Source organism: Octodon degus, unplaced genomic scaffold (genome assembly GCF_000260255.1).
Source record: "Octodon degus isolate 3935 unplaced genomic scaffold, OctDeg1.0 scaffold00073, whole genome shotgun sequence".
Classification (NCBI taxonomy): Eukaryota; Metazoa; Chordata; class Mammalia; order Rodentia; family Octodontidae; genus Octodon; species Octodon degus.
In genome coordinates, this window is record NW_004524649.1 from 5,801,424 (window position 1) to 5,829,018 (window position 27,595).

General features: G+C 41.2%; 1 protein-coding gene across 4 annotated transcripts in view; it reads left to right on the forward strand.

Moving 5' to 3' along the window:
• The window catches only part of Ralgapa2 (Ral GTPase activating protein catalytic alpha subunit 2), a 300,697-nt gene that overhangs the window by 154,864 nt on the left and 118,238 nt on the right, over nt 1–27,595 (forward strand). For all 4 annotated transcript variants that reach the window (XM_023720114.1, XM_023720115.1, XM_023720113.1 and 1 more), the window contains 4 exons: nt 19,676–19,804; nt 23,043–23,171; nt 24,145–24,203; nt 26,898–27,006. In XM_023720114.1, coding sequence (XP_023575882.1) covers nt 19,676–19,804; nt 23,043–23,171; nt 24,145–24,203; nt 26,898–27,006 — 426 coding nt within the window. The remainder of the gene's footprint in view (nt 1–19,675; nt 19,805–23,042; nt 23,172–24,144; nt 24,204–26,897; nt 27,007–27,595) is intronic.

Here is a 27,595-nt window from a genome sequence, read left to right on the forward strand (position 1 = left end):
TATTCAAAATAGTTAGGATAGATATACAGGTACTTTCTCTTAATTCAATGAGAAGAAAGATTTGTACTAATAGTATTTGTGGACAGGATATCATGTCTACATCTTTTACTATGAATAACCACTAAGAAGGTAACAATATGCAATGTATTAATTATTGAAACTATCCTATTAATCAGTTTTGAAACTGTCTTATTGTTATCTGTTTCTCAATAAAATTTATATATATATATATCATAAAAAAAAAATGTCCATGAGCTGTGTGGCAGATTCTGGACGACTTACAGGCTGCCCTGCCTGACTACCCGAGAGGGTCTTCCTGTTGGCTGCCTCTGCTTAGCTACTCTGTGCCCACCCAAGAGTAGGGCCAAGCAGAGGGGTCCCTTTCTCGAGCATCTGCAGTGCCTGGCTGTAGGGAGCTGTGTGCTGTTGTCTGTTGATTCTTCTCCACAGCTCAGTTGGATAAGTATCATCACCCATTTCCAGAACCTACACAGACCTTTTCCCCAGGGCTGCGTCCCCACAAGGCTGTCAGAACTCGCCTGCAGGCCTGGCTCACTCCCTGGATAAGTCTCTGCCTTTCTTTCTCAGCTCACTTGTGGGCAAACAGTCTTTGCCTTTGGCCCCCTTGACCTGGACTCACCTGGGCTCTGGCCTTGGTCCTGCCGCGGAGCCCTCCTCCTTGAGCGCCCCCTGCAGACGCCTTCCCTGGAAGCCCTCTCAGCTGTCTCTCTTCTAAAGCTGTTCTGAGTTGTTCTTAGTTTCTCCTAATGTATAAGCAGCTTTTTCACCTTAGTCTTCCCCAAAATATTCTGACATGAAAAGAGCTATGATTTGGATTTATTAAAAACAGTTCCTATTAATTTCATGATTATTTAAAACATATGGAAAGATCAATACGTGTGAAATGGAAGAGGACAGTTGTGGAAAGGAATTTTATTTTCATGTTTTTAAGAACATATATCAAAGACTGGAAAGTTTTCTTTTCTTAAAATAAGTAAGCTATTTTTTAACAATGACTTACAGATTTAATGTCTTAATATAATGTGTCTGTTATACATCAAAGTTAAACTCTTTTAAATGCAAAGCTTACATTAATGCAAAATTATTTTTTAAATTTGCATATAGAAATTTTGGGAAATATGGATCATTGTCATTTTCATCTACAGTGTTGCACTATAAGACACGAGGCTGCTCTTGGGTGGGGAAGCATGCGTTGCCTGCCCTGGGATGAGCCTGGAGCTACGGGTTTGAGACATCCCAGGATCCCCCTGTGACTGTGTATAGCGAGAGAACTTCGGTGAGGTGTAACTGCTGAGCACAGACCCCTTGTCAGCCAAAGCATGCGCTGCGCTTCTTAGCTGAGTGTCCTGGGGTCTCTGTGCCTGGGTCCCTTGGTGAACAGGAGCATAGTTACAGTGCCTACCTAAAGTGCTTCTGGGTAGCTGGAAGCGAGGAAGCACACTCAGTCTGAGTGGATACCGTGGTCCTTTGTGTGAGAGAGCCCCATGCAAACACCATGGGGGTGTAACTCCCATAACCTTGTGGATTTTGTTTTCGGATATCTTAGTGTTAGTGATTCTCTTTACCTATCTCTCATCTTACATTTTTAAAGATTTCAATAAAATCTTAAAGGCATGGTGGAATTTCAGGACCCTTGGAGAAATAGCCAGCCCTGTGGCAAAGTCAGACCCAAGTAAGACTCCCTTTGTTGAATCTGCTCAGGGGTGGTCATACCCTTCTCTGTGTGTCCAGACTACTGCCTTACTCTTACTCAGGGAGGCAGCAAGGAGGCAGAGCCCTGTGTAGCCCACACACCTTGCACCTAGACTGGCATTGTGCATAAGCACCAGCATGGCACCTGGATATAGGTACGGGAGGGCCAGCAGCAATGGGAGATGAAGCTTCCTGTGCCAAGATTCTGCTCAGCCATTAGCATCAGTGGCCACTGAGCCAGTGACAGGACCTCTGCCAGAGCTGCCTACCTTCTGCTGAGGACAGGCATTTCTGCTGGCCGCCTCTTTCTTTGCTTCAGAGATCCACACCAGCCATGCAGGGCTACTATAAATCCCTTTTCACGTTGTCTTCAGAGTGGATTCTGCTGTCCACCAGCATGACCTGGCTTAGCTGTGCTCACTCTGCAAGTTGTGAGGCGGCAGTGCACAGCCCTCACTGATCTGTGTTTGCATTAGTTTAGCTCACTTATTTTTTCTTATTTTTGGTCACTTATTTTGTAGTCAAGAGTATTTTTAGCAACATTTTACTTTTATTCAACACTATGTTTTAATGAATCTTTTGCCACCTCAGTGTTAAAGAAAACATAATTTTAAGCACCATATATAGCACAATATCCTAGAAGTCAAAATAGTTCATGGTTTTAACGGATACTACAACTCCTCTCAAGAGGCATATGATGGAATAATATAATAATAAACACTCGTTTGTGAAAAGATCCCATGGGGCCCCTCAGTGAGCTGGAGGCTCACCATGAGCCACGAGAGCAAGGTGAGGGGTGATCCTCACAAATTGCCTGTCCCTGACTCTCTTAATAACCCCGACAGCCCAGCTCATGCAGGAATGTGTAATCATTGCATCACCTCTTCCCTGACAAAGAGCCATCCTTTGTGGAAAGCTCAAGCTTACAACCAGAACCATGTATGTTAGATATATATATACATTTCTAATATATTTGAGCCTTAAGTCTATTAGAGGCTAAACAGATGCAAATATTCAGAAAAATCATTATGATGCCAAATTGGGGACCTTGCTTATCTCATACCCAGGGAAGTAATTCAAATACCTTTTTCTAAAGTACTCACTCTGTACTGTGATTTGTACCAAGGTCTCAATTCAGGGACTTTTAATTCAATCCTAGCAAGGTAAAGTACATATTTGTGATTTTAAAAGTTTAATGGTTATATTCTAAGGAACAATCTTACGAATTATTAGAGGGACTTTAGAAGGCTAACTTTGTAAAAGCTTCATTTTGAAAGAACTTACTAAAACATTATAGGCTTAAACAGTCCAGGAAAAAAAGAACTACCTCTGAGTTTTATCCCTAAGGTGTTCTGAATGGGGCAATGATTGTTTGAAGCTTTAGAATATAATAAGACCTCAAAATGTGTTCGGTATGTGACCTTTATGGATGCAAGCCTCATACTGAGCCTTCTAAGTTCTGGGTACTAAACTCAGTTTTGTCCCTCACTGGCCATGAGGTCCCCAGCTGACCATGCTGGTTGGGAAAGGGTTGGACTGGAGGACTCCTATAGCCCTTAGGCATCCTTGGGTCCTCTGGTGTACTTTTAGGCATTGTACTTTTAGGACCATATCACTCCTTCCTAAATAGTATACGCACTTCAATAATCTTTTTGTGTTGAGCATTTTCACCCAGCATGGTAAAGACCTAGTGAGAGTCCGAGGGTATGACACACACAACTGAATATCTGTAAGGTCTTCCATCTTGTGAAAAGAACCGACAAAGTGCTACATGCATTGTGCAAATAGGACTGTGGTGAATCCCCTTCTGCTCAGGTCAGTTGGAAAGCAGCTCATGGAAGAGGTGGGATTTAGCAGAACCTTCAAGGACAGTCAGGATGTAGCAAGGAGAAAAAGGACTCCAGAGGCTGTGTGTGAGCAGCAGGGACTGGAGTGGCTTTGAGTCAGTGTAAATACATACACAGAAGTGCTGTAGAACCTTGATTCTGGGTCTCCTCATGCTATGGGACATAGGGAGCACTAAAGGTTCTGGGCATGGCCACAAAGCATCTTAAGAAACTTGAGCTGTAGTGATTACGAGGGGAGATTATAATCATGAAGGGTAACAGCAAGAACGGGAAGGGGATCATGGTGAGTACCCCGAGGCGAGTGAATGAGGGCTGACAAGGGCTGAGGCACAGTTGGTTACGGAGGGTGCATATCAGTGTGTGTAGGTGTGCATCTATTGATTTGTACGTGTGGATAATCTCAAAATGTGTGTATTTTATGCATGTATATTTGTGTTTCCATGTGAACTAACTGGGCCAGGTGTACACAGCTGTAAGGCACACACAGGGCTGAGAATCAGGTGGATTTATCTCCTGAAGCCAAGTCAGTGCAAACAGGTGAGAAGATGGGCTGGGAAAGAGGAGGGGGCTGGGCATGGTGAGCCACTGGACAGAGTGCCTCTTGTCTCCGAGATACTCTCCCACATTGGACATCATAGCACTGGGCAGGCGAGCAGGTGCACTAGCAGATGTGCTAGGGGTGTCCCCAGAGAATTCTTGCCTATTAGAAATTAAAAGTGTATAGGAAAGATTTCCAGGGACATTTGTGTCTGCTTAAGAGAGCATGTTTTCTATCCGTTGGAATTCAAACTATAAAGTTGGTGTGCAATCTGTAAGTTTATTTAGTTATGAAGATAGAATTTCTAAAAGTCTCTGAATTTGATATTTTTGTCAGCCTATTTTGTTAGTATTTTCAAAGTAATTTGACAATTAAACTCCTTTAGTTTTCTAACAATCCAGTTTTAACAGTTTAAATTCACTTCATTCAAATTGAGATTTTACTGACTTTAAGGTTTTTTTGCATAAGTAAACAAAATTTTTAGTTTAGGCTTGATGGAAGAATATTTTCAAGGATAAAAGTCACCCTCTGCTGACATGTATTATTAGTAGCAAGAAGCTGTTGTATAATTAATGTTAACACCATCAAGGAAATCCGGCGATTTCCTGGTCTTTCCATACATTTTGGAGGAATGTGGGAGCCATGTATTAGTCAAGTAGTGTTGGAAAACAGTTTCTTAATAACTTTGTTCAGCCATCAGTAACCGTGGAGATTTCCAAGTCATGATCACACCAAAACAATAAACTGCAGATTTGGGTTTGTTTTTCTTTTCTTTTCCAGCTGTAAAACCAGTAATTATTTTCATTCAGCTGCAGACCCAGCCTACCTTCACCTCAACAAGGAAAGTAGAAATATGTAGAAGGTAGCAGATGGCAAATGTTTCGGTTATGAGGGCTAACGTGTGTGCAGTGAACTTGTTCCACAGCTTTAACATGTAAGATGATAGTGAGGGAGCCTGGTGCTGGGAAGGCGTCTACCTGAGAGGCCAGAAATGAGAGTTCTGTTTCATTTCCCTTGGTGGAGTTAGAGGTGTAAGGATTTCTTTCAAATAAGTGCCATCAGTAAAGAATATGAACTAGGTCTATTTAACCATAAATCTTTCATGTGTTCAATAAGACATGCTACATGAAGTGAAGAAAAGCATAAAATATACAGGATGTGTGGGAGATACAAGAGCATGTGATCCAGGCATGAGGACTTTTCAGGGCAGAACATACTGGTGGCCTCCAAGGCCCAAGTCAGAGCCTTCATTTGTAGAGACACTTATTTCAGACAGAGTAGTTGCTCAGGAAATGTGTTGGTTGATAGAAGATGGAAGAATAGACCTCCCCTGCAGCTGGCTCCTTCAAATCCAGGCACAAAGAATGGGTGACCAAAGAAGCCAAAGCTTCCATTTTCCAAGCAGGTGTCTCCACTGTGGAGAGCCGTCAGCTTTCATGACCCCTGAACAGTGACTAGGGTACCCCCAGGAAACACTGGATAGTGTCTAGAGGCATGCTTCATTGCTCCAACCAAGGGGAGATGCAGCTGGCATCCAGTGTGGAGAGGGCAAGGATCTTGTTTGGTGTCCCACAGTGCACAGCACCGTTTCTGACCCCCAACTTCTGCCTGGTCCCAGAAGAGCTATAAGCAGGTGACAGGAGGCTAAAAGCTGAGGCACCCAAGCTTGACAAAAGCCAGGTATTAGAAAGACCATAATTTAATCAAGGAAATTAAAGTACTGTAAGATTTTCCCAGGAAAATAAGTAAATATTTTATGCTGAAGCATATGAAAATTGTCAATAGTTGACTTTTTTAAAGGGTGGTGTAATTCATATGGTTTAACTTGTTAAATTCTGTGTTTAGGGGCCAGCTGAATAGCTCAGTGGATTGAAGCACCTGCAAGCAGGTGCAGGGGCCAGGGGTTCGATCCCAGGGCCTGCCATGCTGGCCCCACCCCTGGGATGCACTGAAAGGGCAATTGAGACTGGGCATAGTGGCGCGCTCCTATAATCCCAGCTCTTGGGAAGCTCTAAACAGGAGAATCACTGAGTCTGATCTAGTAGTGAGACCCTGAATATCCTGTAGACCCATCCCTAAAATACAGAAAAAAATAAAAATCCATATTTATTTGAAAAAAAATCAATGTAAGAAGTGAAACATGGAATGATTTGATTAATTTCGTGTTAGCAGGAAAGTGATCTGGGGTGGAATTGGGCATTTTCTGAAAGCTTGATCTGCAGAGCATTAGCAGCCCAGAGAGCACAGCTCACCGGGAGGAGAGCTGGCGAGGCCATGGATTATGGCTTTCTCTTGTGTGTCTGAGGGAGAGACTAGACTATATCACCTCGAGCCAGCACAACAGGGATTGCAGCCCACCCTGGGGACGCTCCCTGGCATGGCTTTCTGTTCAGATAGGGCAGGTGATTGATGCTTTCTGGCTGGAAGAGCTCACATCAGAGCCTGGCACAGGGTGGCTGTATCCCAGTCAATGCCTGCATGACATTTCCTGAATCAAGCTGCTTGTTCTGGGAGGCCATTTTCTGTGGCTCTGGGAAGTGAGGATAGTGGGCCTTAGTGGGCACTGGCATGACCTCTGCAGAACAGGCTGCCAGTGCTTGGAATGTGGCTGTTGGACTGCAAGATTGTATTTCTTTCTTTAGAATTCTATGAAGTTATTAAGAAAATTCACAGTTTTCTCTAGGCAGAGAGTACCTGGAGCCAGAGGTCCTGCTCCCAGAGGCAGTTCAAGCCTCAAGTTGTCCTGAGGAGAGGTGGGATGCTTTAGCTCCCACTTGGAGAAGAGTGATTGTCAAAGATACAAGATCTTAAATCATGGTCATGGTTTATAATCCATAAAGGGTAGGTTTGGATACAAGGAAATAACATCAGGAAAACCATTTGAAATTGCAGGTTTCATGCCCATGAGAAAGTGCTCCCCTTGTGGGGAATAATCTCTTTTTTGTTGATTTCTTTTTAATTCACAACAATAAGTGGTAGTGCGGTAATTGCAGATTGTTTGGCTATTAGTGCTACTTACTGGAACACATTTTAGAAAGAACATTGTTTTCTAAAGAAATAATAAACAACTGTTTCCCTTTTGTTTTCCCATGGAAAAATATTCTCTTGTAGGTATTTGGGAGCCAGAGAATTTTCAGCAGAATCTTGAGATCCTTCTATAAGACATCACAGTAAAACTCACCATTTTCTCTGGGGCTCAGGTTTAGGGAACGTGTTCAGGTGGTCCATTGCCAAGATCCAGCACCATGTCACTCATTCAGTGGCTTCTTTCTCTGGTCCCTGTGGTAACTGTCCCTGAGTTTTTGACCTAGCCTCCCTGAGCAATGACTGGCTGTCCCCTGTCCCTATCCCTGAAAAGTCACAGCTGGAAGGCATGCTTCCTTCTACCCCAGACCCTCGCAGCAGGGAGCATGGTGCCTTCAACCATGTTGGCACTTGAGAAATTTGTCGTCATCCTAAAATATTTTGTATGAAATTATCAGGATGATTTGTCTTTCATTTCAGACTTTTTTTTTTTTTTTTTTTTTTTTTTCCACCTAGAGCAGAGGACTGAACCCGCACTGAGCTAAAACCCAGCATTTTAAAAAAAAATTTTGAGGGGCCGGGAGATGACTCAGCAGAATAAGTGCTTCCCTGGCAAGCACAAGGGCCTGAGTTCAATCCCCGGTTCCGCAAAAAAAAAAAAAAAAAAATTGAGGCCTAGTATGATGACACAGGCCTATAATTCTAGCAGTTGGGGGCCTGAGGCAGGAGGATCGCTGTGAGTTCAAGCCAGCCTTGAACTACAAAGTGAGTTAAGATCAGCCTTAATTACATAGTGAAACCCTGTCTCCAAAATGACCAATTTTTTTTTTTTTTTTTGAGACAAGGTTTAAGTTGCTAAGGCTGGGTTGGAGCTTCGTGTCCTTTTGCTTTTAGCTTCCTAGAGTTCTGAGATTCCTGGTACAGTACCATGCCCACTGAGACTTTTTTTACATAAATGAATTTTAAATCAACTTATTTTGAGGTAATCTTGGAACATTAATATTTTAGTAAGATCATGATAATAAGTTTATAATTTAGTAAGAGGAATAATGTATAAAGCTTTGAAATGTACTGAATGCTTTCAGACATGATCTTCTTTGCAGTTATGGAAGAGTCCTGTAAGGTATAAGGGGATGATTTAAAAGAATTCTATGGTGAATGTTTAAATAAAAATAAAATTATTATAGTAAAAGACACATTATCATTAATTTCCCTCAAAATACTACCTCTCTTTTTGACCAAACTTATCCCATGGTTCTGGCCACTTTCTGAACCTGTTCTGGAAGTGCTCTTTCCTAAGTGTCTATGTGGCTACTCCATGTCCAGAATTGATTCCAAACATGTATAGTAGTTTCTGTCTATTAAAAACATGGTGCTCTGTCTTCATTCACCTCATTCACTGGATTGTTTTTTTTTTGTTTTGTTTTGTTTTGTTTTTTTTCGGAATCGAGGATTGAACTCAGGCCCTTGTGCTTGCCAGGGAAGCACTCATTCTACTGAACCATCTCCCTGGCCCCCATTCACTGGATTTAATACCTAGTGATGTTGGGCTCTTCCCCAAAGTCAAAATGACCATTGGAGGTAAACACTGTGAATGGGTTCAGAACGTCGAGGCGGCCATGGCGGTGCAGCCACAGACACTCGTGCAAGTGCACTTGTGCTTCAGAAAGTGGCCAGACTGATGGGATGAGTGTTTGAGGTGAGGGCAGGGCTTTGAGGAAGATTAATAGCAGTGTGTCCTTTCTGCTATTAAATTTTAAAATTTAAACATTCCCCATGTTTATTGATCACACTGTGGGTGTTGCATCTTCATTCCATTTTGCAGATGGTGAAATTTCTGTTCAGATAGTAAAGCATGCATCCAGCATCAGATGACAAGTTAATGGTATCTGTCATGGGTTGTTATATTTTTTAAATTATTTATTCATTTATTTGATACAGGGCCTCTCTGCACAACTCAGACTCATAGTGATTCTCCTGTCTCAGCCTCCGCAGTGCTAGGGTTACAGGCGTACGCCACCACACCTGGTTTTGGTGCTAACTCAGCACTCCCAGGGTTCCAGGCATGGCATGCAGTACTGAGGATCAAACTTGGGTCCTTGTGCTTGCCAGACAAGCGCTTAGACTGCTGAGCTATGTCCCCAGCCCTGGGATGATATCTTTACAGCCTCCCTCTTACTCCTTCCTTATTTCTGCCAATATCTGCCTCAAAGTACTGTTGCTTAAACAAAAAAAGTTGTAAACTCTCCAAAGGAATTTTGTTCTCTGTAATGCAGAAGCCAAAAGGTTCAGCAGGCATTCCTAGAATGTGAGCTGTTTGTTAGTCGTTGGAGTTTGATGGTCCTAGAAGTCACCTCTCCTTGCTCAAATGAGATTCTCTTGAAGGTGCTGTCAGTCCTCAGAGGGCAGGATTGTGGGGTGCAGGATTATGGCAGTGCTGCTTATTAGTGGGCCTAATACCTTGACCTTTCTCCATGAACAAGGTGGTAAAGGGTCTGTGGGCTCCTGTACTCAGTGACAGGAGTTGTCCTGATTTTTTTTACAGAACAGAAATGTATTAAAAGCTTCAGTTTTGTTTCTTTGTGCAGACGGAACAATTTTATTTATGGGAAAACAATGTATGGAACATGCACTTTGCATTATTCTAGAATGAAAAACTATTAATCAGATTCCAAAGCCTATTTCTCTTCTGGTGTAAGAACCCAGAGGAAGTAGGAAAGCTCCAGCAGAAGCCATTTTTCTTCCCTCAGTTGCTCTCAAGTGTAGGCTCGGAAACTGCTCCTCAAGACGCAGTGCTCCGAAGCAGCCTCGCTCCCCACAGGACTGAGAGCTAGGCTTCCGGACCTGTTTAGCACAAGGGAGGGAGTGTGCTTTTGGGAAAAGTCCTGAGTACTTTAGCAGAGCGGAGGCCACAGTTAATTAAATACAAAAGCCACACAGGTGGGTTCTGCAGCATTCAATTTGGGAGAAGTAGAACCCTAGCCTGCCTGTTGAAAGTCACACCCCGCACACAGGCAGTTTCTCCCAGCTCTTTCTTAAGAAGAATGCTTTTCCTTCTGAAAATAGTATTTTGTGGTCCAGTTCCCTTATGTAATGTGTCCTTGAGACTAGGTAGGATTTAAACTTAAGGATTTACTTACTGCCTTCCCTTGAAAGTTTTACTTGCAAAAGCAAAACCCTCTTGTGGATGGACTGTGTGAGGGACAGAAATGGTGCTGTGCTGACCTTGGTGAGGCCTGAGCAAGAGTAGCGGGGCTTTGTGGCTGTTCCTGGCCACTAGCACAGCTTCAGGCCTTCACCCATGTCCTTTCTGCCCATAGGAAAAGATTTGTGTGATGATCTCTTGCATCTTTTTCTTTTCTACATTTTTTGTGGTTCCAGGAAACCCAGTCAAATACCTCATTGCCTGAGTTCAGTAAGGATGTGTTTTCCTGAAGTCTGTTCTCTGTTCTGGGGTGACACAGCTGTGGGCTTGAGGCTGCTCAGCCTCCATATTAGACGAGATTGGGTGCATTCAGGGTGGTATGGCTGTAGATAGACTCCACATTAGGACGAGGTGATTGCTTTGCTTTTGTCACTGGTGGTGCGATCTGGACTTTTGGCACTGCTTTATCTGGGTCCTGTGTGTGAAGTCTGGCATGGCCAGGTCACTTTTTCTGTTATCACTTGCAGCAACAACTTGTTGCAGCTCTCATTTGCTGGAGTCTGATTGTGCAGATTTGATAAATGTCCTCATGCATCTGCATCAGCCTCACTACAGCAACCTGCTCACAAACTGCAGCATCACAGGCTGGAGGCGCATTGGGGTCAGCACTAGGACAGTTGTTGCCAGGCCAGGCCACCCGTCTTCAGGGTGCCGTTGGGGCAGCTGGGAAGTCTTCTCTGTCCATGGCCCTTCAATAGCTTTTCTCCTGCTATGGAATGGTAGGTATTCCCTAATCCCTCCTGAGCTGACTATCTGCCTACCAGCTTCCCAGGAGGCTCTGCGGCACCCAGAGTAAGATGTGACATGAAGGACAGCAGTGCCTGTGATCTCAGCTGCAAGCAGGTGCTTTGTGGGCCAGAGATCAGGGGCCTGTGTTTTGTCATGTGACCAAGGACTTGGGGCTAAGGGTGTGACTTGATTCATGTGACAGGGGCGAGTTCTTCCTGGGCGACTCTTACCTACCATGCTTTCCACATTCTTATCGAAAGCATGAACTTGCCATTCCCCCAAAATATTTTTTTTAATTCTTTATTAACTTTAATGAGAAAAAAATAACAAAGAGACAGTTTCAGAACAGGTTAGTAGGACAGTTACAATTATTAATACATTGTATATTGTTGTCTTCATAGTAGTTATTCACAGTACAAGATACAAACATGATCTCTCGTCTAAACAATATTAGTACAAATCTTTCTTCTCATTGAACTAAGAGAAAGTAGCTGTATATCTATCCTAACTATACCCAAAAATATTTCGAATGAAAGGTTTCCCTGGGCTTAGGTGTGAACTGTAGCTTCTGACTTTCTTCATCAAAGAAGTTACTAAACTTTCCATTTCCAATACCCACATTCTCTCTAAGATTAAGGATAAGACAAGGGTGCCTGTTTTTATCCCTTCTATCCTGCAGTTGTGCACTGTTTTGTAGACTCTGAGTAGGGTAGGTAGATTAAAATAAAAATAAAAATAAAACAATGTCAGACTGGGAAGAAAACAAATTAACATATTCATAGATGATTTGCTTGTATATTTGGAAAACCCTAAGGAATACACACACACACACACACACACACACACACCCCTCACAAATTATTAGAACTAATAAATGAACTCTGTAAGGTTATAGCATACAAGATCTATATATAAAAATTAACTATATTTCTGTATACCAGCAGTGGACAGTTTGAAAATGAAATTGATACAAATTCTATTTATAATAGTATAAACAGAATAAATTATTTAGAGATAAATTTATCCAAGCAAGTATAAGAGTATGTATTACAAACTCAAATCTTGCTATAGGAAATTCAACAATAGCTAAGTAAATGGAAAGTACTCTGTATTTCTAATTCAGATTTAATATTCACAGTACTCCCAAAACTGATCTACAGATTTAACACAATCTGTCAAAATCCAAATGGCTTTTTTTTTCCTTTTGCAGAAAGAAAAGGTGTATTTTAAAATTCACCTGGAATTCTGAGTGGCTGAAATAATCTTGAAAAGGAAGAACAAGTAGAACTCATGATTTTTTTATTTTAAAACTTAATATACAATTGCAGTATTCAAAACAATATGGTATTAGTAAAGTGGTGGATACATAGATCAATGAAATGAAATAGAGAGTCTAGAATGAACCCATGTATCTGTAGTCAACTAATTCTTGACAAAAGTATAAAGATAATTCAGTGGGAAAAGAATTCTCTAGTGTTACTGAGACAACTTGGAATCTACATGTCTAGGAGTAAAATGAAACCCCTAACTCACTCTGTGTACCGAACTTTACTCAAAATGGATCAGAGACCTAAGTGTAAGATCTAAAATGATAAAACTCTCAGAAAAAACAGAAAAGAGGAAATCTTTGTGATCATGGATTTGACAATAATTCTTAGATAATGACACCTGAAACAAGCAACAAAAGAAAGAAGTAGATAAATTATTCTTCAAAATTAAAATCTTTTGTTCCTCAAAGGGCACTAGCAAACAAATGAAAAATCAACCAACAACATGGTAGAAAATATTTGTAAGTGACATGTCAGACAAATGCACACAGGAAAGAGGCCTGAGAACTCAGCAATACAAAAAGACAAATAGATCAAATATGAAATGGGTGAAGGACCCTAATATATTTACATTTCTCCAGAGAAGAAGCACATGAAAGATGCTCCACATAATCACAGGGAGATGAAAGTCAAAACCACAGGAAACACTTGTTGCTAGGATGGCTGTTGTCATTTTTAAGCAGGAAAATAATAAATGTTGACAAGGAGACAGAGAGATGGGAACCTATGTACTTTCCCAGTGAAAACAATAAAATGATTGAGCTGCACTAGGAAAGTGTTTGATATTTGCTCAAACACACACACACCCCCCTCACAAATTATTAGAACTAATAAATGAATTCTGTAAGATTATAGCATACAAGATCAATATATAAAAATTAACTATATTTCTGTATACCAGCAATGGATGCAGTAAGTTCCACTGCTGAATCTGTTACCAAAAGAGCTGACAAGACATTTAGATGAAAATTTGTGTATCATTTTTTCATAGCAACACCATTAGTAATCACCAACAGGTGGAAACAATTCCAGTGTCCATCAATTGATGGGAAGATAATGTGAACTATTGACATAGTGGAATATTATTCAATAATAAAAAAGGAATGAAGCAGAGGTGCATGCTGCAACATGGTGGACTTTGAGGACATTGTCTTTTTTTTATGTATTTGGTATAGGGTCTACAGAGTCTTGCTACGTAGATTGGATACATAGTGATTCTCCTGTTTTCAGCCTCCCAAGTACTGTACCATGCCCTGTCTCAATCACTGTCTCAGCATGCCCTGGGGGCGGGGCTGGCAGGGTGGTGTGGTGGTGGTGGGGTGTCAAACTCCGGATGCTGCGTTCTGCCTACACAGGCGCTTTAGTCCATTGAGCTATCTGGCCAGCCTGAGGACATTGTCTTTATATGAAAGAAGCCAGGTATAAAGCACCATATGCAATGTGGTCTCATATTTTGAAATGTCCAGCACAGACAAATGCATGGAGATAGAGAGTAATTAGTGGTTGTTATGTATGTAGTGAGGAGCGGTAGGGGGAAGGTAGGGTGTGGTTGCTAATGGATATAGGATTTATTCTGGGGTAATGAAAATGTTCTAAAGTAGTGGTGGTTGTGCAATTCTGTGACTATATTAAAAGCACTGTTGTACACTCTGCAGGGTGGATGTTATATATGAATTATATCTCGGTAAATCTGACTCAGGCACAGAGAAGCAGCTGGGCAGCCTTGCCCCTCTTCCTGTGCTGCTGCAGATGTGTAGCATCTTTCTCATGCAGTACTCACAATGAGAAACGCAGATGGCTCTGCTTCACAGACTCAGAACCTAGTTGCTCTATCAGGGCCCATCTTCAGGCTTTGGTACCGTCGTTACCTCTGGAGAAGTCACATTTTTTTCCAGCGCTGGTAAAAATCTCTGCCTTTTTCCTGAATGAATTGCATCACACGCGGCCATTTAAAAAAATAACATATAGCACATGCTGCATATTGTTTGGCCAGATCGTGAAAGCAGTTTACAGCTTTGATCTGCTATCTTTTTATTCCCAGCAACTCCTCTGGAAGTGTGGTACCAGTATCGTGTTCCACAGTGCTTTTCTTGTTGTTAGGGTATAATGTCAAAGGCCTCACTTTTTTGTCACCAGGGGCCAGGTAGCAGCTTGAGTGTGTAAAGGATGCCCTTTACACACCAGGGGCACACAGAGTTAGAGGCGCAGACAGCCACCAGCAGGCGGGAGAGGACGGGCCTTGGGATTTGATGCTCTCAGCCCTGTTCTGGTAACTAAGCTTCTTATCATTCCATTTCTGAGCTCTGCCAGGAAGGCAGAAACTGCTGTTTCCAAGAATGTCCTTGAGGTACTGTAGGATGTGGCTCCCATTAGTTGTCATAGAAAGTTTAAGTTTTATCCAGGGTTAGTGTCCAAAGTGTTCTTCTGCTTTCAAATAGTTTTATAATTAATTAGACAAGTGTGGGCTGAGTCCTGTCTTTTTATTAGCCAGATCACTAGAATAAGCAGAGGTTAGCATCTCCCACTTTCCCAAATACAAGAGCTTCCAATTGAATTTCTTCTTAAAGAAAAGACCGACATCTTTCCTGAAAAATAGTGATGAAGTCAACTAACTCATAGTGCTGCAGTTTCTTAAAGTGAGAAGTGAAAGGAGGGGCTGTACGGGTTAGCAAACCCACTTTAATTTCTTGGTTCTGCTTGGCCTCGCAGGGGGACTGAGCTATTTGGGGGGATAAGCGGATCCGTTTGCTCTTGAGAAGCGGGCGTGTGGCCACGGAGGAGAGGCTGGGAGAGGGAGACAGATGGCCAGCTATTGTGTTACAGCCATTGGCTGCTGCTGTGAGCACATATTAGTGAATGACATATATGTAATCGGTGTGAGAGCGCGGTTGTACATTTCTAATACTGTCTGAGGGATGGCTACTTCCTGAACATTTGTATTTTATAGAATTCTATATTGAAATGTTTTTATTTGCAGGGTTAATCCATTTTAAACTGCTGTAAAGTGAACATTTTCCCCCATTTTTGACACCACTGTGCAATATTTTGAATCAAAATGGTCCATAATGGCCCCTTTTTTTATTTTCCATAACAACACAAGCACTAAATTATAGCTGTGCAATTATGTAAACAATGGAAATGCTTCCAGAATGAATCCTTCCTTTTAAATTTTCATTTTATGTAATTGTTGGAAGGTTTGGAGCCGTAATAAACAAAATTATTTTACACATTTATCGTTCTAAGGGTCAATTATAAGAGAACTGAAGAAACAGCACTATGCAAAACGAAGAAACCAATTTCTGCTGCCATCACCATATGTTTTTCTTATCCCTTACGGTTTTTCCAGTTACTGTGTACATAGCATTCAGTGAAAGCGATTCATTTACTGGGCTAAGTACGGTTCATGTTTATAGAGCTGTGCTTTGGAAGGGAGGAAGCAACACGCCTCTGTTTGAATTACCTGATTTTTGCAAGCTCAGTGATAAGAGACAGATGCTGTCCTTCACTGCCTTTCTCATAAACCTGAATCACTGGGTGAGCCACAGATGCCACCTTACAGCCAGCTTCTCACACCTGATAGGCAGTGTGTTGCAGGTTTCTCACCAAAACAAGAGAAAAACACCAGCTTGGTGCACCTGTTCCCCGTGTTACAGCATTTTGTGGGATTATCTCCTTTGAACAAAAATCACGTTGAAAGATTCATCCAGGTCAGCTTGACAGAATCATCCTGCTTCATCCTGGTCAGCTTGACAGAACACATGCGGTGCCTCATTTAGGCTTCATTTGCCATTGAGCTTACTTAGGTTATGGTTTCTTCTCTTCAGAGGGTGGAAAAGGAACTAGTTCTTGCTACCAAACTCAGTTGTTTAGGGTAAGTTCTAATATTTCTCACAGGAATGAAACTAAAAATCTGAAACAGTCATTTTCCTCTTAGCTTCCTCATTTGCTCTGAGGTTGTACTCCTGTGGCTGATTGCAGCGATGCTTGGGTAAGGACATTGTCTGAGTGCACTAATTTCCAGAGCTTTTTAGGGTCATTTGTGATCCAAGAGGCTTGTCTGTGCCCCCTTTGAAATGTTTTAAACATTCTTTGAGTAAATCAATAAAAGAAGTTTACTGAATCATAGAAACTAAACCTATGCATTCTCCAAAGTAAAACACTTCAGAGTCCTTGTCCTTTTAGCAGACCTTTTCTTTTCTTCTTTTCCTTGCAATTCTGATTATTCCTGCATGGCCCTTTCCAGGTTGCAAAGGCATTTTCCCACATCTTCTTTGCTGTTGGAACTTTTTAAGGGAGGATCATCCCATTTCATGGAAGCGAAATGTGAAGCTCTGGGCACAATGTGATCTCCCAGATCTTCCTCATAGACTTTGGCCAAAGCCTCGTGGCCCTGAATCTGGAGTTGTATTGGCCAAGTGTGGGTTCAGGGGTGATTCCTGTAGGTACTTACAACAGAGATGGTACTGAGGGACAGTGACCCCTGCAGTGGGTGTGATGCAGGGGTTGGCAGCAAACTTTTGACAGCACTGTGACCTCGCAAGCCACTGTCTTAGCAAGAAAGTCCTAGACTATCAGATAATGATGTTTCCAGCAAAAATTCAGTATCATTGGCTTGCTGTCACTGTTTGATTCAGGGGCATTTTCTATTTAGGACCAAGGATATTCATTTTCCAGAATAGTTTTAAGTTCAAATCAAGTGAATCACTTTAAAAAGCCTGTCAGGCAAGATGTTTACTTTGAGGGTGGATGCTATGGAAGGCGCGAGGGTGGGCTTGCTGTATGGGCGTGTGAGACCTTGGGCGAAGGTTCACAATCTTGGCCTTTTGTTTCATGTTTCCAGAGATTCTAGTTACAACTATGGTCTTGGCTTCTAGAGGGGAAGGAGTACCAGGGGTCCTGCTGTGAGTTGCAAATGTGCAGAGCTCTCTGGGTTCTCTCTTGGGGGAACACACAGCTGCTGTCTTCAACCAGCACATTGTTGCTGCTGCATGTATGGTGTTATCACAGAGATGGAAGCTTTGGGTCAGTCCATTTATGTGCGGTTGAGCACGGCAAGTGGGTCTGCGGCTGTTGTTGAGCTGGCTGGTCAGGTGGCACCTTCCCTAACTCTGTGTTAACCCTGCCCTGGTGCCATCTTTGGTGACTGGCACAGCCTCTACATCTTCTGGGTGCTGACTCCCGTGGGTGGCCGAGGAGGGCAGGCCAGCCATCTGTTGCTGTGCCTTCTCTTTTCCATCTTCCTGCCCATGGAAACAGGTTCCGTTGAAGTAACTCCTGGCTGGGGTCCAGGGCCTGGGGCAACTGTGGAACTCTGCTCCTCCCAGAACTGTGGTCTTCAGCATCGGTGGCAACTTCAAAATTTTTCCTGAATGCCCCTCACAGATCAATGCCTTTACATGAATGGATATTATAAAGAAAGATGGATTCTATCTATAAATGCAGGCTTTAGCTTATTAGAAGATTTAGTTCCTAAGTCCTATAAACATATCCTAGAAAAGCATTTTTTAATTAAATCTCAAAATTCCAGTGGTAAAAATGGCTTATTTGACTTAAGTATACGCTAAAGGTCTTTAAAGCCCATAGGCTACAGAGTTTTAGTTCCTCATCTCAACAGATGGAATTAACACAAACATAACAAAGTTAACATCCTGGTTGTTTGCATTATTAATCTTCAGATGCATGGCATTCTGCTACCTTGCTCGCCAGGTTTGCACGAACTCTTTCATTGCAGCATATGTCAACAGAAATGTGCTTCCATCTGCCGCCGGAGAGCCTGATGCCTGATATTCCCAGACAAGGCCCGGCACAATGCGTACCTCTGTGAGTAATTACAGGTGTGTGGTGAGGAGCCTAGGGCATTAATCAGAAGCTTAATTATGAAAAAGGTGGATCTTTTGTTCCACTCTGGGAGCATGAGTTTACCACACACTTTCTAAGCTGCAGCACCCATCTGCTCGGCCCCTTAGAATGTTTGCCTTGGCTGATATGGGCCCTAAAGTGTATGGCAGGACGTGATTAAAGCAGGTTTAAACATTAACTGGGAAGAAGTGCGGTTCAGGTTGACTTCCCTTTCTTTCCTCCTTTTATCTGTCTATCTATCTGTTTGTTTTGGGTATAGGGAAAAAGTCTGCTGAAATGCCAAAACTTTACATTAGGGCTTGCTAAACTGCCATATGTGAGTTCTAGAACATTAAACATGATGCAGTTGTTTTCAGGATGTAAATAGTGTGGTTTAGGGAAATTCAGTGAGTTTATTATAGGAGGAAAATATGTTTTGTGAACATATAGAAATTGTTTAAAGAAGTCAAGTTGTTAAATGAGGTTATTTTTATTATGAAGGATTTGAGTTCATGTATTAGAATTTAACATGTTGCTATACTTTAGCTCTAGCTTAACACAATTAAATAAGAATTGTTTTGAAAGATTTTCTAGATCCTAAAAACTAAGAAACCCAAAGTCTTTATTTCGTCTTACCTAACTGCATATTAATACTAATTACAGGTTGTATAACTATAAGTCACAAAACAGTAGTACTTCAGTATAGCTGATAGAGATGCTGACAAAAACTGCCTAAGTGAAGTTTGCAGTTTACTCACCACTGCATTGTGTACACACACACACACACACACACACACACACCATTCACTCAGAGTTATGGCCTGTCCATGATAGTGTGATCCTTTTCCAGGGCTGCTTTCTAATTGCCAGAGGCAAGGATGAGGTGAACACCTCAGCACGGGGCAGGAATTGAGAGATTCCAGCTGGCCACCCTTGACAGGCTATTATGGACTTGGGCACAGGCGTCCAGGCAGATGACACACTTAGTGCTCCATCCCACACAGAAGGTCACCTGGCACTTTCAACTTGGGCTTGCGATCACACGCATGCTTAGATCATGCCAATCCCTGGCTGTAGTGCACCCCTGATCACAGTATTTCCCTGTCGTAACGCATACAGTTACCTCAAGATTGAAATTTTCATCTCTTTGCCTATTTTAAGGGTTTTTAAAAATGTAACAGCTTGCTTTCTCTTTGAAAATCCAAAGCTAAAGACAGAATCTATTCTTTGTTGTAGTGATAGGTGTTCAGGGGTTTTATTTATATATCTACCTTCTGTTCCCTATAAAATGGTACAATAATCATTGAGTAATTAACCTCTTGTACCCCATCCCTGAAAAATGTCTAGCTTCCAAATCCTTGTACATTGTTATACAGTGGTCCTATGCACACACAAACTATTTTGAAATTTTGACCTAAAATTTTTACTCATGCATACTTCTCTTCCTTTGTAGGATATCTTGAATATAATTATAAGACACTGCCCGCCCCGCTTCTTCTCCCTGGGTCTGCCTGGTTTCTCCATGCTGGTGGGGGACTTCATCACAGCCGCGGCCAGGGTCCTTAGCACGGACATGTTGGCGGTGAGTATGACAATGCTCAGATCAGAGCTCCCAGGAGGCCTCGAGATCGCTGACAAGGTTCAGATTTCTCTACTCTTAACAGGTGTCGACTCATTAGTGCAATGTGAAACTGGGCTCTCAGGGTAGATACCCTGGCAGCTGACGTGTGAAATTGTAGGATAAGATGACACACCAGTATTGGAAAGGCGTTTCATCAAAAGGCCAAAGTGTGAGAAATCATATCCTCACTAATATCTCAGCACATTTACACTGTCAGAGGCAGGGCTTGTCTCTTAGAATCTTATTAGCATTTGCTAGTAAATGGGGGTATAGACATAAACATCTGAAGTAAAGAGAATTTTAAGTGTACATTAGCAGTTTTAAGTTTTGGTTACTGTGAGTCTTATAGAAAATATCAATTTATTGGTTTATTATTTAGTTTTGTAGTGTTGGGGATCAAATCCACTGAGCTATACTCTCAGTTCAAAAATATTTTCTTAAAATGTTAGAACAGTAAGATTTTAACTAGAAATGAATATACATTCCTCATAAATGTGTGAGAAAATACTGGCACAGTTCTCAACTGAAAAAGTAGTAGCAAATGGGCTAGACATTAAAGGTTGCAAAAGGAGTTTATTTTCCATCTTTACATTTATTGCCTCTATCTCACAATGCGTTAGTGCCTTTTGAAAGAATACTTTTCTGCATTTAAATTTAAAAGATTTAGTGTTTGTGCTCTGAACAACAGTTATCAATTCAGGCATTTCCCCCCCTTCAAATGGTGTAAATAAAACAAGCTTTCCTGTTTGTTAGGAATTTGCATTGAAGTCATCAAGAGAAGCCGGCATCCTAGATTTTGTTTGATGCATGTTTGCTTTTCTTTCCACTTATTTTTTTTTTTTTTCCAGCAAGGCAAATTCAAACTCCAGGCTTTAGGTTGTAAGCATTTTTAATCTTCTGTATATGTGATATTTCATGATGATCTTTTCATGTACTATCTTATAAGTTAACAGCCAAGAGAAGGGAGTAAAGACAAGGAGAATGAGGGAAGAAAAAAATTGAAAAGAAAAATGCTGAATTTGACAACTTTTCATACTTCATTATGGATAGTATTGCTGAGAAATATTTTAGGCTGATTGAATTTCAAAGAACAAATTTATTTTTAATGATTTAAACCAAATGGGAAAAACTAAGGTTGGGCATTTAGCTCGGTGGTACAGTTTTCTACCTGGCAAGTGTGAGGTCCTGAGTTCAATTCATGGTACCAAAAAAAATGAAATGAAATTTAAAAAAAGAAAACACTTATAAGATCCAGGCAGGAAGATCATACTTCTTTACTGAAAAGTATTGTTATTATTTGCTAGGAGAGTTTCCTGTAACAATGCTAAAGCAAAATATGTGATATACCTCTCCATGGTGACCATTCTTTGTGAAGATGTTTCTCTTAGCTGGTTGAGCTATAAAAGTAGCTTCCCACACATGCAATTGACTGACATATATGTGGAAAAAAATACTTAACTTCACTAGTCATCAGAGAATGCAAATTAAAGCCACAATGAGATAACCATCTCACAACTGTTGGAATGACTGTCATTAAAAAGACAGAAGAAACCAGTTTTGAGGATATGGAGGAAAGGGAGCCCTTGTACGCTGCTCATGGAATGTAAATTGGTATGGCCATTCTGTAATCTAATAGGAATGGTGGTCTTAGCAACGTTCTATGGTTGGGACCAAATATCTGTCGCCCACAACTTAAAGGGGAGAGGTTTATTTTGGTTCCCAGTTTTAGTCCATGGTTGGCTGGCTCCAAGGTGGAAATGGCATGGTAGAAGTGTGTGGAGGAAGAAAGCTGTTTAAGGCATGGGAGTCAGAAAAACAGAACAAAGGAAAAGCCAGCAACAAGAACACCCCCTCCCAGGTTATGCCGCATACCACTCACCTCTAACCAGGCCCACAACCTAGTTGTTTGTCAAATGCATGAGAATTTTGAGGGCCATTTTAGGTCTAAACCATAAGGAGGTTCCTCAAAAAATTAAAAGTAGAACTATTATGTGATCCAACAATTCCACTTCTGAAATAAGGAAATGAAGCCAGAGTCTTGAAGAAATACCTGCATTTGCCTGTTCACTGTGACATTATTCTCAATGGCCAAGTTGTAGAAGCAACTTAAGTGTGTATCTTCAGAAACACTCACCATGGACTACTGTGTGCTAGGACTTGAGTTTGGCAGGATGAGTCTGACAGGTCCCTACTCTTGAGAAGGCAAATGTATAAACTTAATACTTCAAATTTCTATCTGGCTCTCCTGTTCCATCCCGAATGTTCCTTCCTTGGGAGCCTAAGGAAGGAAGTTCTTATTTCACACTATAGGCCTAGTGTGGGCCTGACTTAGGTGGCCTCAGCTCACGTTTAGGGTCCATTGCTTAAACAGGCTAGACGACTTTGACAAGCTCCTCAACTTGTCTTAGCCTCAGTTTTCTCAGGGAAAATATGGATGATAGTAGTACTGACCCCCATTGGGTTGTTGAGGGGACTCTGTGAGAAATGCTTTGCAGCACTTGGAACAGTACCTGACAGAGTGAGATCTCCTGAAGTCTTAGCTGCCATTGTCATTCTTTAAAAAATAGAAGGTCAGATGGACAGATGGGCAACAGCTGGATGGTGTGCTCTGAAATACTGTGCCTACCCCCATTCTAGGCTACTCCTAGCTGCGAGATTGAGTAGAAATCTAGGGATGTGCCTTCTTTAAGATATACTTAAGTCTGATAATGGACAAATAAGGGATTAGTATCTCACTAGATATAGTGACTTAGTAGCTCATTGTATATTATTTTGCAAAGCCATTCCTTATACAATACAAGAAATTTGGTAGATGATGTCCTCTCTGTGACACCTACTTCCAAACCACATCCTTATGAATTTTCCTTAATTGTCCTTCACAACAAAAGCTGGTGTCATTTACCCTGCCTTCTGAAGAACACAACAGTAAAACAGTGTTCATCAGTCAAGACTCAGTTATGTGCCTAATTTTGAATGAATCTGAAGACCAGCTCGCACTGTTTATGTCTAAGTGTTGTAGTATTTCCCATTCCTTGTAAATTAGTTTTTTAAATACTCATCAGGAAAATCAGCAGGTATGTAGTATATTTCCAATCATGATGAAATAACTATCCCGATTCCTTCTTAAAGCCACAGAGAAGTAAAGTATGTCATTGCTTCTCAGAGTGAAGGCTGTGTGCTCCCCTCTCCTCATGTTTAGGCACCTCGTTCTGAAGCTCTCACCATCCTTGGATCCCTCGTCTGCTTCCCAAACATCTACCGGGAGATCCCATTACTGCAATCAGTGCCGGAAGTAACTGAGGTTGTCACCGGAACTGAAGATGTCAAGGTATGTGATGCACTTGATCACATCTCCAGTTTGGCATTTTATAGTTCCAGCTGTATCTTCCATTTTTATACACTGATCTACTCATCCCTGAAATTTGGTGCATCTTTTCAGTGTTTTGGTAACTGTTTTCAGAAGTCTGTTCAAGGGGCTATAAACATGTCAGAGCACGCTGCAGTTAGACCTGGTAGCTCCACTCCTCAGTGTTTTTATTAGATCTGTTTATTGTGCCTTGGGATCCAAATCATGTAATGAGTTAACCCTTGTAATACTTTCATTGGCTTAGTTATGCTGCATTAGTGCAGCAAGTGAATTTATAAAGTGATTGAAATAAACTAAGTAAACTTTGTTGGCCTGATTAAATACTACTGATAATTTGAAATTTCAAATTATTTCTTGGAGAATAAAAGTACTTAATCTCTCAACTGACTTTTTTTTTTTTTTTTTTTTTTAAAGGGTAGTTTTTTTTTTTAATTTTTTTTTATTTTAACATTGTGTGTGTGTGTGTGTGTGTGTGTGTGTGTGTGGCCAGCTCAGCCCACCAGGGGGCGCGGCTGGCTGGCATGTGGTGCTGGAGGATTGAACCGCGGTCCCTATGCTTTGCCAAGCTTGTTCCAAGTAGGTGCTTTAGACCACTGAGCCATCTCTCCAGCCCCTCTCAACTGACTTTTGAGGCAAACTAAAATAAATTCCAGCATGAATCAATCGATTTATAATACATGATACAGTATATGATTCAGTGTACAATGTAGAGTCCAGTCAGCCTGAAAGTAAAGGGAGACTTTCCTGCCTGGCAGTCTCATTGCTTTCACTACTACCCAGAAACACTCCTGCCTCTGCTCCAGCCCCACTCCACAGAGCTTCCGAGCTCTGGGCCTTTGGTAGCTCTGGGCTGCATGGAGTGTGGTCAGTCATGTGGAAAACCAGCCATGACACATAAACAAAGTTTTTATTTTGCCTAATTTTGTGTTTTTAGCATTACCTCATAAATATTTTACTGAAGAATGCCACAGAGGAACCAAATGAATGTGCAAGGTAAATGTTGGACGAGAGGTAAACTCTTTTAGAATTTTTAAGGTACATTTTTATGTGTAAACAAGTTAATGTTTAAAGAAAACACTTTTTCCTTCACTTCACTTTTACACACAGTAAAGTATACATACAGTAAGAAATCTGTCAGGAAAATGCTTTACTTGCCTGCTTATTTATGTATTTATTTTTGGTTTTTTGAGACAGGGTCTCACCAGGTAGTCATACTGGCCTTAAACTCACTGTGTCACCTAGGGCTGGCTTTAAATTCATGGCAGTCTTCCTGCCTCAGCCTCCCAGGTGCTGGGATTACAGGTGTGTACTACCATGCTGGTCTGTTTGATTATTTAAAAGTCATGTTTATTAATTAAAGATTATAAAAATACAGAAGATTGTATGTATTATGCTATCTTTCATGTAAGAAAAAAGTAAACTAACAAATACAGACATATGTTCCCTGATGTTTTCAGTAGGAAGGAGAATGGAAGGATACCCCACAGTTCATAAAAGTGGGGTATGTATAGGGTGGCAATCTCATCTGAGGGTGGCTTTGTGCCCAGGAGACCCTGGGCAGTATCTGGAACACTGTGGCTGCTTCTGCCAGGCCTGCAGGTCGCTGCAGTCTGCGCACAAGACTGCCAGTTCTCCAGCCAAGTGCACAGAAGGAGGAAGCACTGCTTCTCATCCTGGCTGAAGCCAGGACTGGGAATGCCCAGCTCACGGCCCCACAGGGTATCCCAGGCGCCCATTCTCCATCCTGGGGACCTGTGCCCTGCTCTGCTCCGTGTGAGGCAGCCAATCCCACTGCCCCAGCCTCTTAGCTCAATGACTTTAAGCTTCTTTGAATGGTATTCCTCAACTGTCCTCAGTTATCTGCAGTGGGTAGCGTAGCCCAGGTTTCCTAGTCTGCCCTTGCAGAAGCCAGACACTCATTATCAACTCGCTAGTGCTAACCCAGACTCCTGCTTGGGGAGAGAGCCGACTCCGTTAATATGGGGCTGGATCTGGCTTGGCTCATCCTTTGTTCGGGGAAGTTAGGTTTCTATTCATGGCCTGTCCATGCCTTCTCCATCCTGCTCCAAGTTACAGAGTCTCACAAAATGAGCAGAGGACTGTTTCATTCTCATCAGTAGGGGATTGTTTGTGGAAAATCTCTTAATATTCTTGTATCTCTGGAGACTTTGGTGATGAAACCACTTAGGGCTACTATCGTCTTTGTGAGAAGGTCAGCAACTGACTCTGCCATGGTTTTGGGAAAACTATGATGCTCACCCTCTCCCTCCATCTTCCTCTCTCCACGTCACTGTCTCCATTTTCATCTCTATACACACACACACACACACACACACACACTCGGCAGTTTTGATAAATTAACATTTTCTATAAATTTTTCCATTTTATCTAAGTTTTGAAGTATACTTCAAATAGTATACTATTTTTTAAAATTTCTCTGACTTTTGTAATTATATCCACTTTTTAATCTCTGACATTTTTTGTGTATTAACTGATTTTTTTTTTTTTAAACTACTCTTGCCAAAGATTTGACAGTCTTACTGTGTTCTGGGCACCTTCCACCCAAAAAAATTTTTTTGTCTTACATTTGTGTTCAGCCTTCGATACTATGTTTTTATTTCCTGTTTTCAGCCCTTTTTATTTTTCAATTTTATTTTTATTCTGTTATTCCTTTACCTGCTACTTAGTATATTTTTAGCCTCTCTCCTTTTACAAATATAAGCATTTAAGACTGTTTATTTCCAGAGGCTACTTTATCTAAATCAAAAAAATTTTAATATGTAGTATTTTCCCTTCCAAATTTTTTTGTGTTCTACTGAAATTCTTTCACTAAATCATGAATATTATATATACATATATATATATATATATATATTCTCTTTTCAGACATATGGCTATTTCTACAAATATTTTTTATTACTAATGTTTTAATTAATTGTATAATGGATCAAAATGTCTGATACTTGTGTGTGAAATTGTTGAGATTTTCTTCAGAATCCGGTATTTATCTAGTCAATCTTGTAGCTGTTCTGTACATTTTTTTAAAAACACGTAAATGTACACAGTGTTCTTAATTGTTGGGCATAATGTTCTAGATTAGTCTATTATATTAAATTCTTTAAATTATCCTGTATCATTGTATCTTTTCTGATTTTTTTAACTTGACCATTCACTGAGTTGAACTTTGTTAAATCTGTCCTTATAGTGGTGTGCTTCATTTATTTCTCCCTGTATTTCTGTCAAACTTTATAACACACATAGTTTAAGGTTACATTATGAGTATGTAAGTTTGGAGTTATCCTATTTCTATGTGAATCCAATCCTCATGTTTATTTAGTAATCCTCTGTATTTCTAAGGGTGATTTTTTTATTTTAGAGACCACTTTATCTGATACAGATTGAGCAATTTCTGATATTGATTTGGTTATATCTGATATTAATTTAGCTATGGATAATAAGGTATATTATTCATACTTTATAAATACTAATCATCACTGGTGTTCCTATTTGTCCCAGAAACTTAGCTATTAAAAGCCCTTTTTCTTTTTCTCTGAAGAAGACGTTCTATTAATTAGCTATTTATTATGTTGCTTTGAATAAACAGTTGTAAAACATTATTTTATTTGAAAATGCCAAGTAAACATATTGTCTCATGAGAGTTTCCTCCTTTTCTTTTTTTTAAAAAAGGTGCATTGCCATTTGCTCCCTGGGAGTGTGGATTTGCGAGGAGCTTGCGCAGTGTACCTGCCACCCCCAGGTGAAGGAGGCCATCAACGTGGTCGGTGTGACGCTGAAGGTATTCTTCCTACTTGCTGTTATGCTATATCTGGTTTCAAGTGGAATTGCCAAGCCTTTGTGATCCCCATGTTATAGAGAAGCAGTGAGTCAAAACTGCTGAGAATCCTAGTAAGTGTGCTCTGAGGGTCCCAGGAGAGGCCACTGTAGCCACCTCTCCACTGGCAACTGTGGGTACAGATAGTGACCCTGCACCAAGCCCAGTGACCAGACAAGGTTCCTGTGGAAGCTGGGAAGCTCCTGTAGCAAAGATGATACCTGCCAGCTGTTGGCATGGGTGAGAAGAGATTTCAAGCCCTGGCCTCTTCACCTCTAGGAGAAGGCATGTCTACCAGGCAGATAAGCCATAGGCACTTTCTGGATGCTTTTTCTTGCTTTGCTGTTAGGAGGAGAAACTGCTATTTATCAGTTGCTCCTGGGAGGCCAGAATAATGGTAACCTCTCCAAATACTTTGTGGTTCTTTATCACAGCTCTGCAAGGTAGACATGACAAACCCTGTTCTTTACCACAGGAAATCAGGGCCTGGAGACACTAGGTCTCGAGTCCACGGAACACATTGAACTTCTCATTGTGCAGTTGGGCTGCTTCC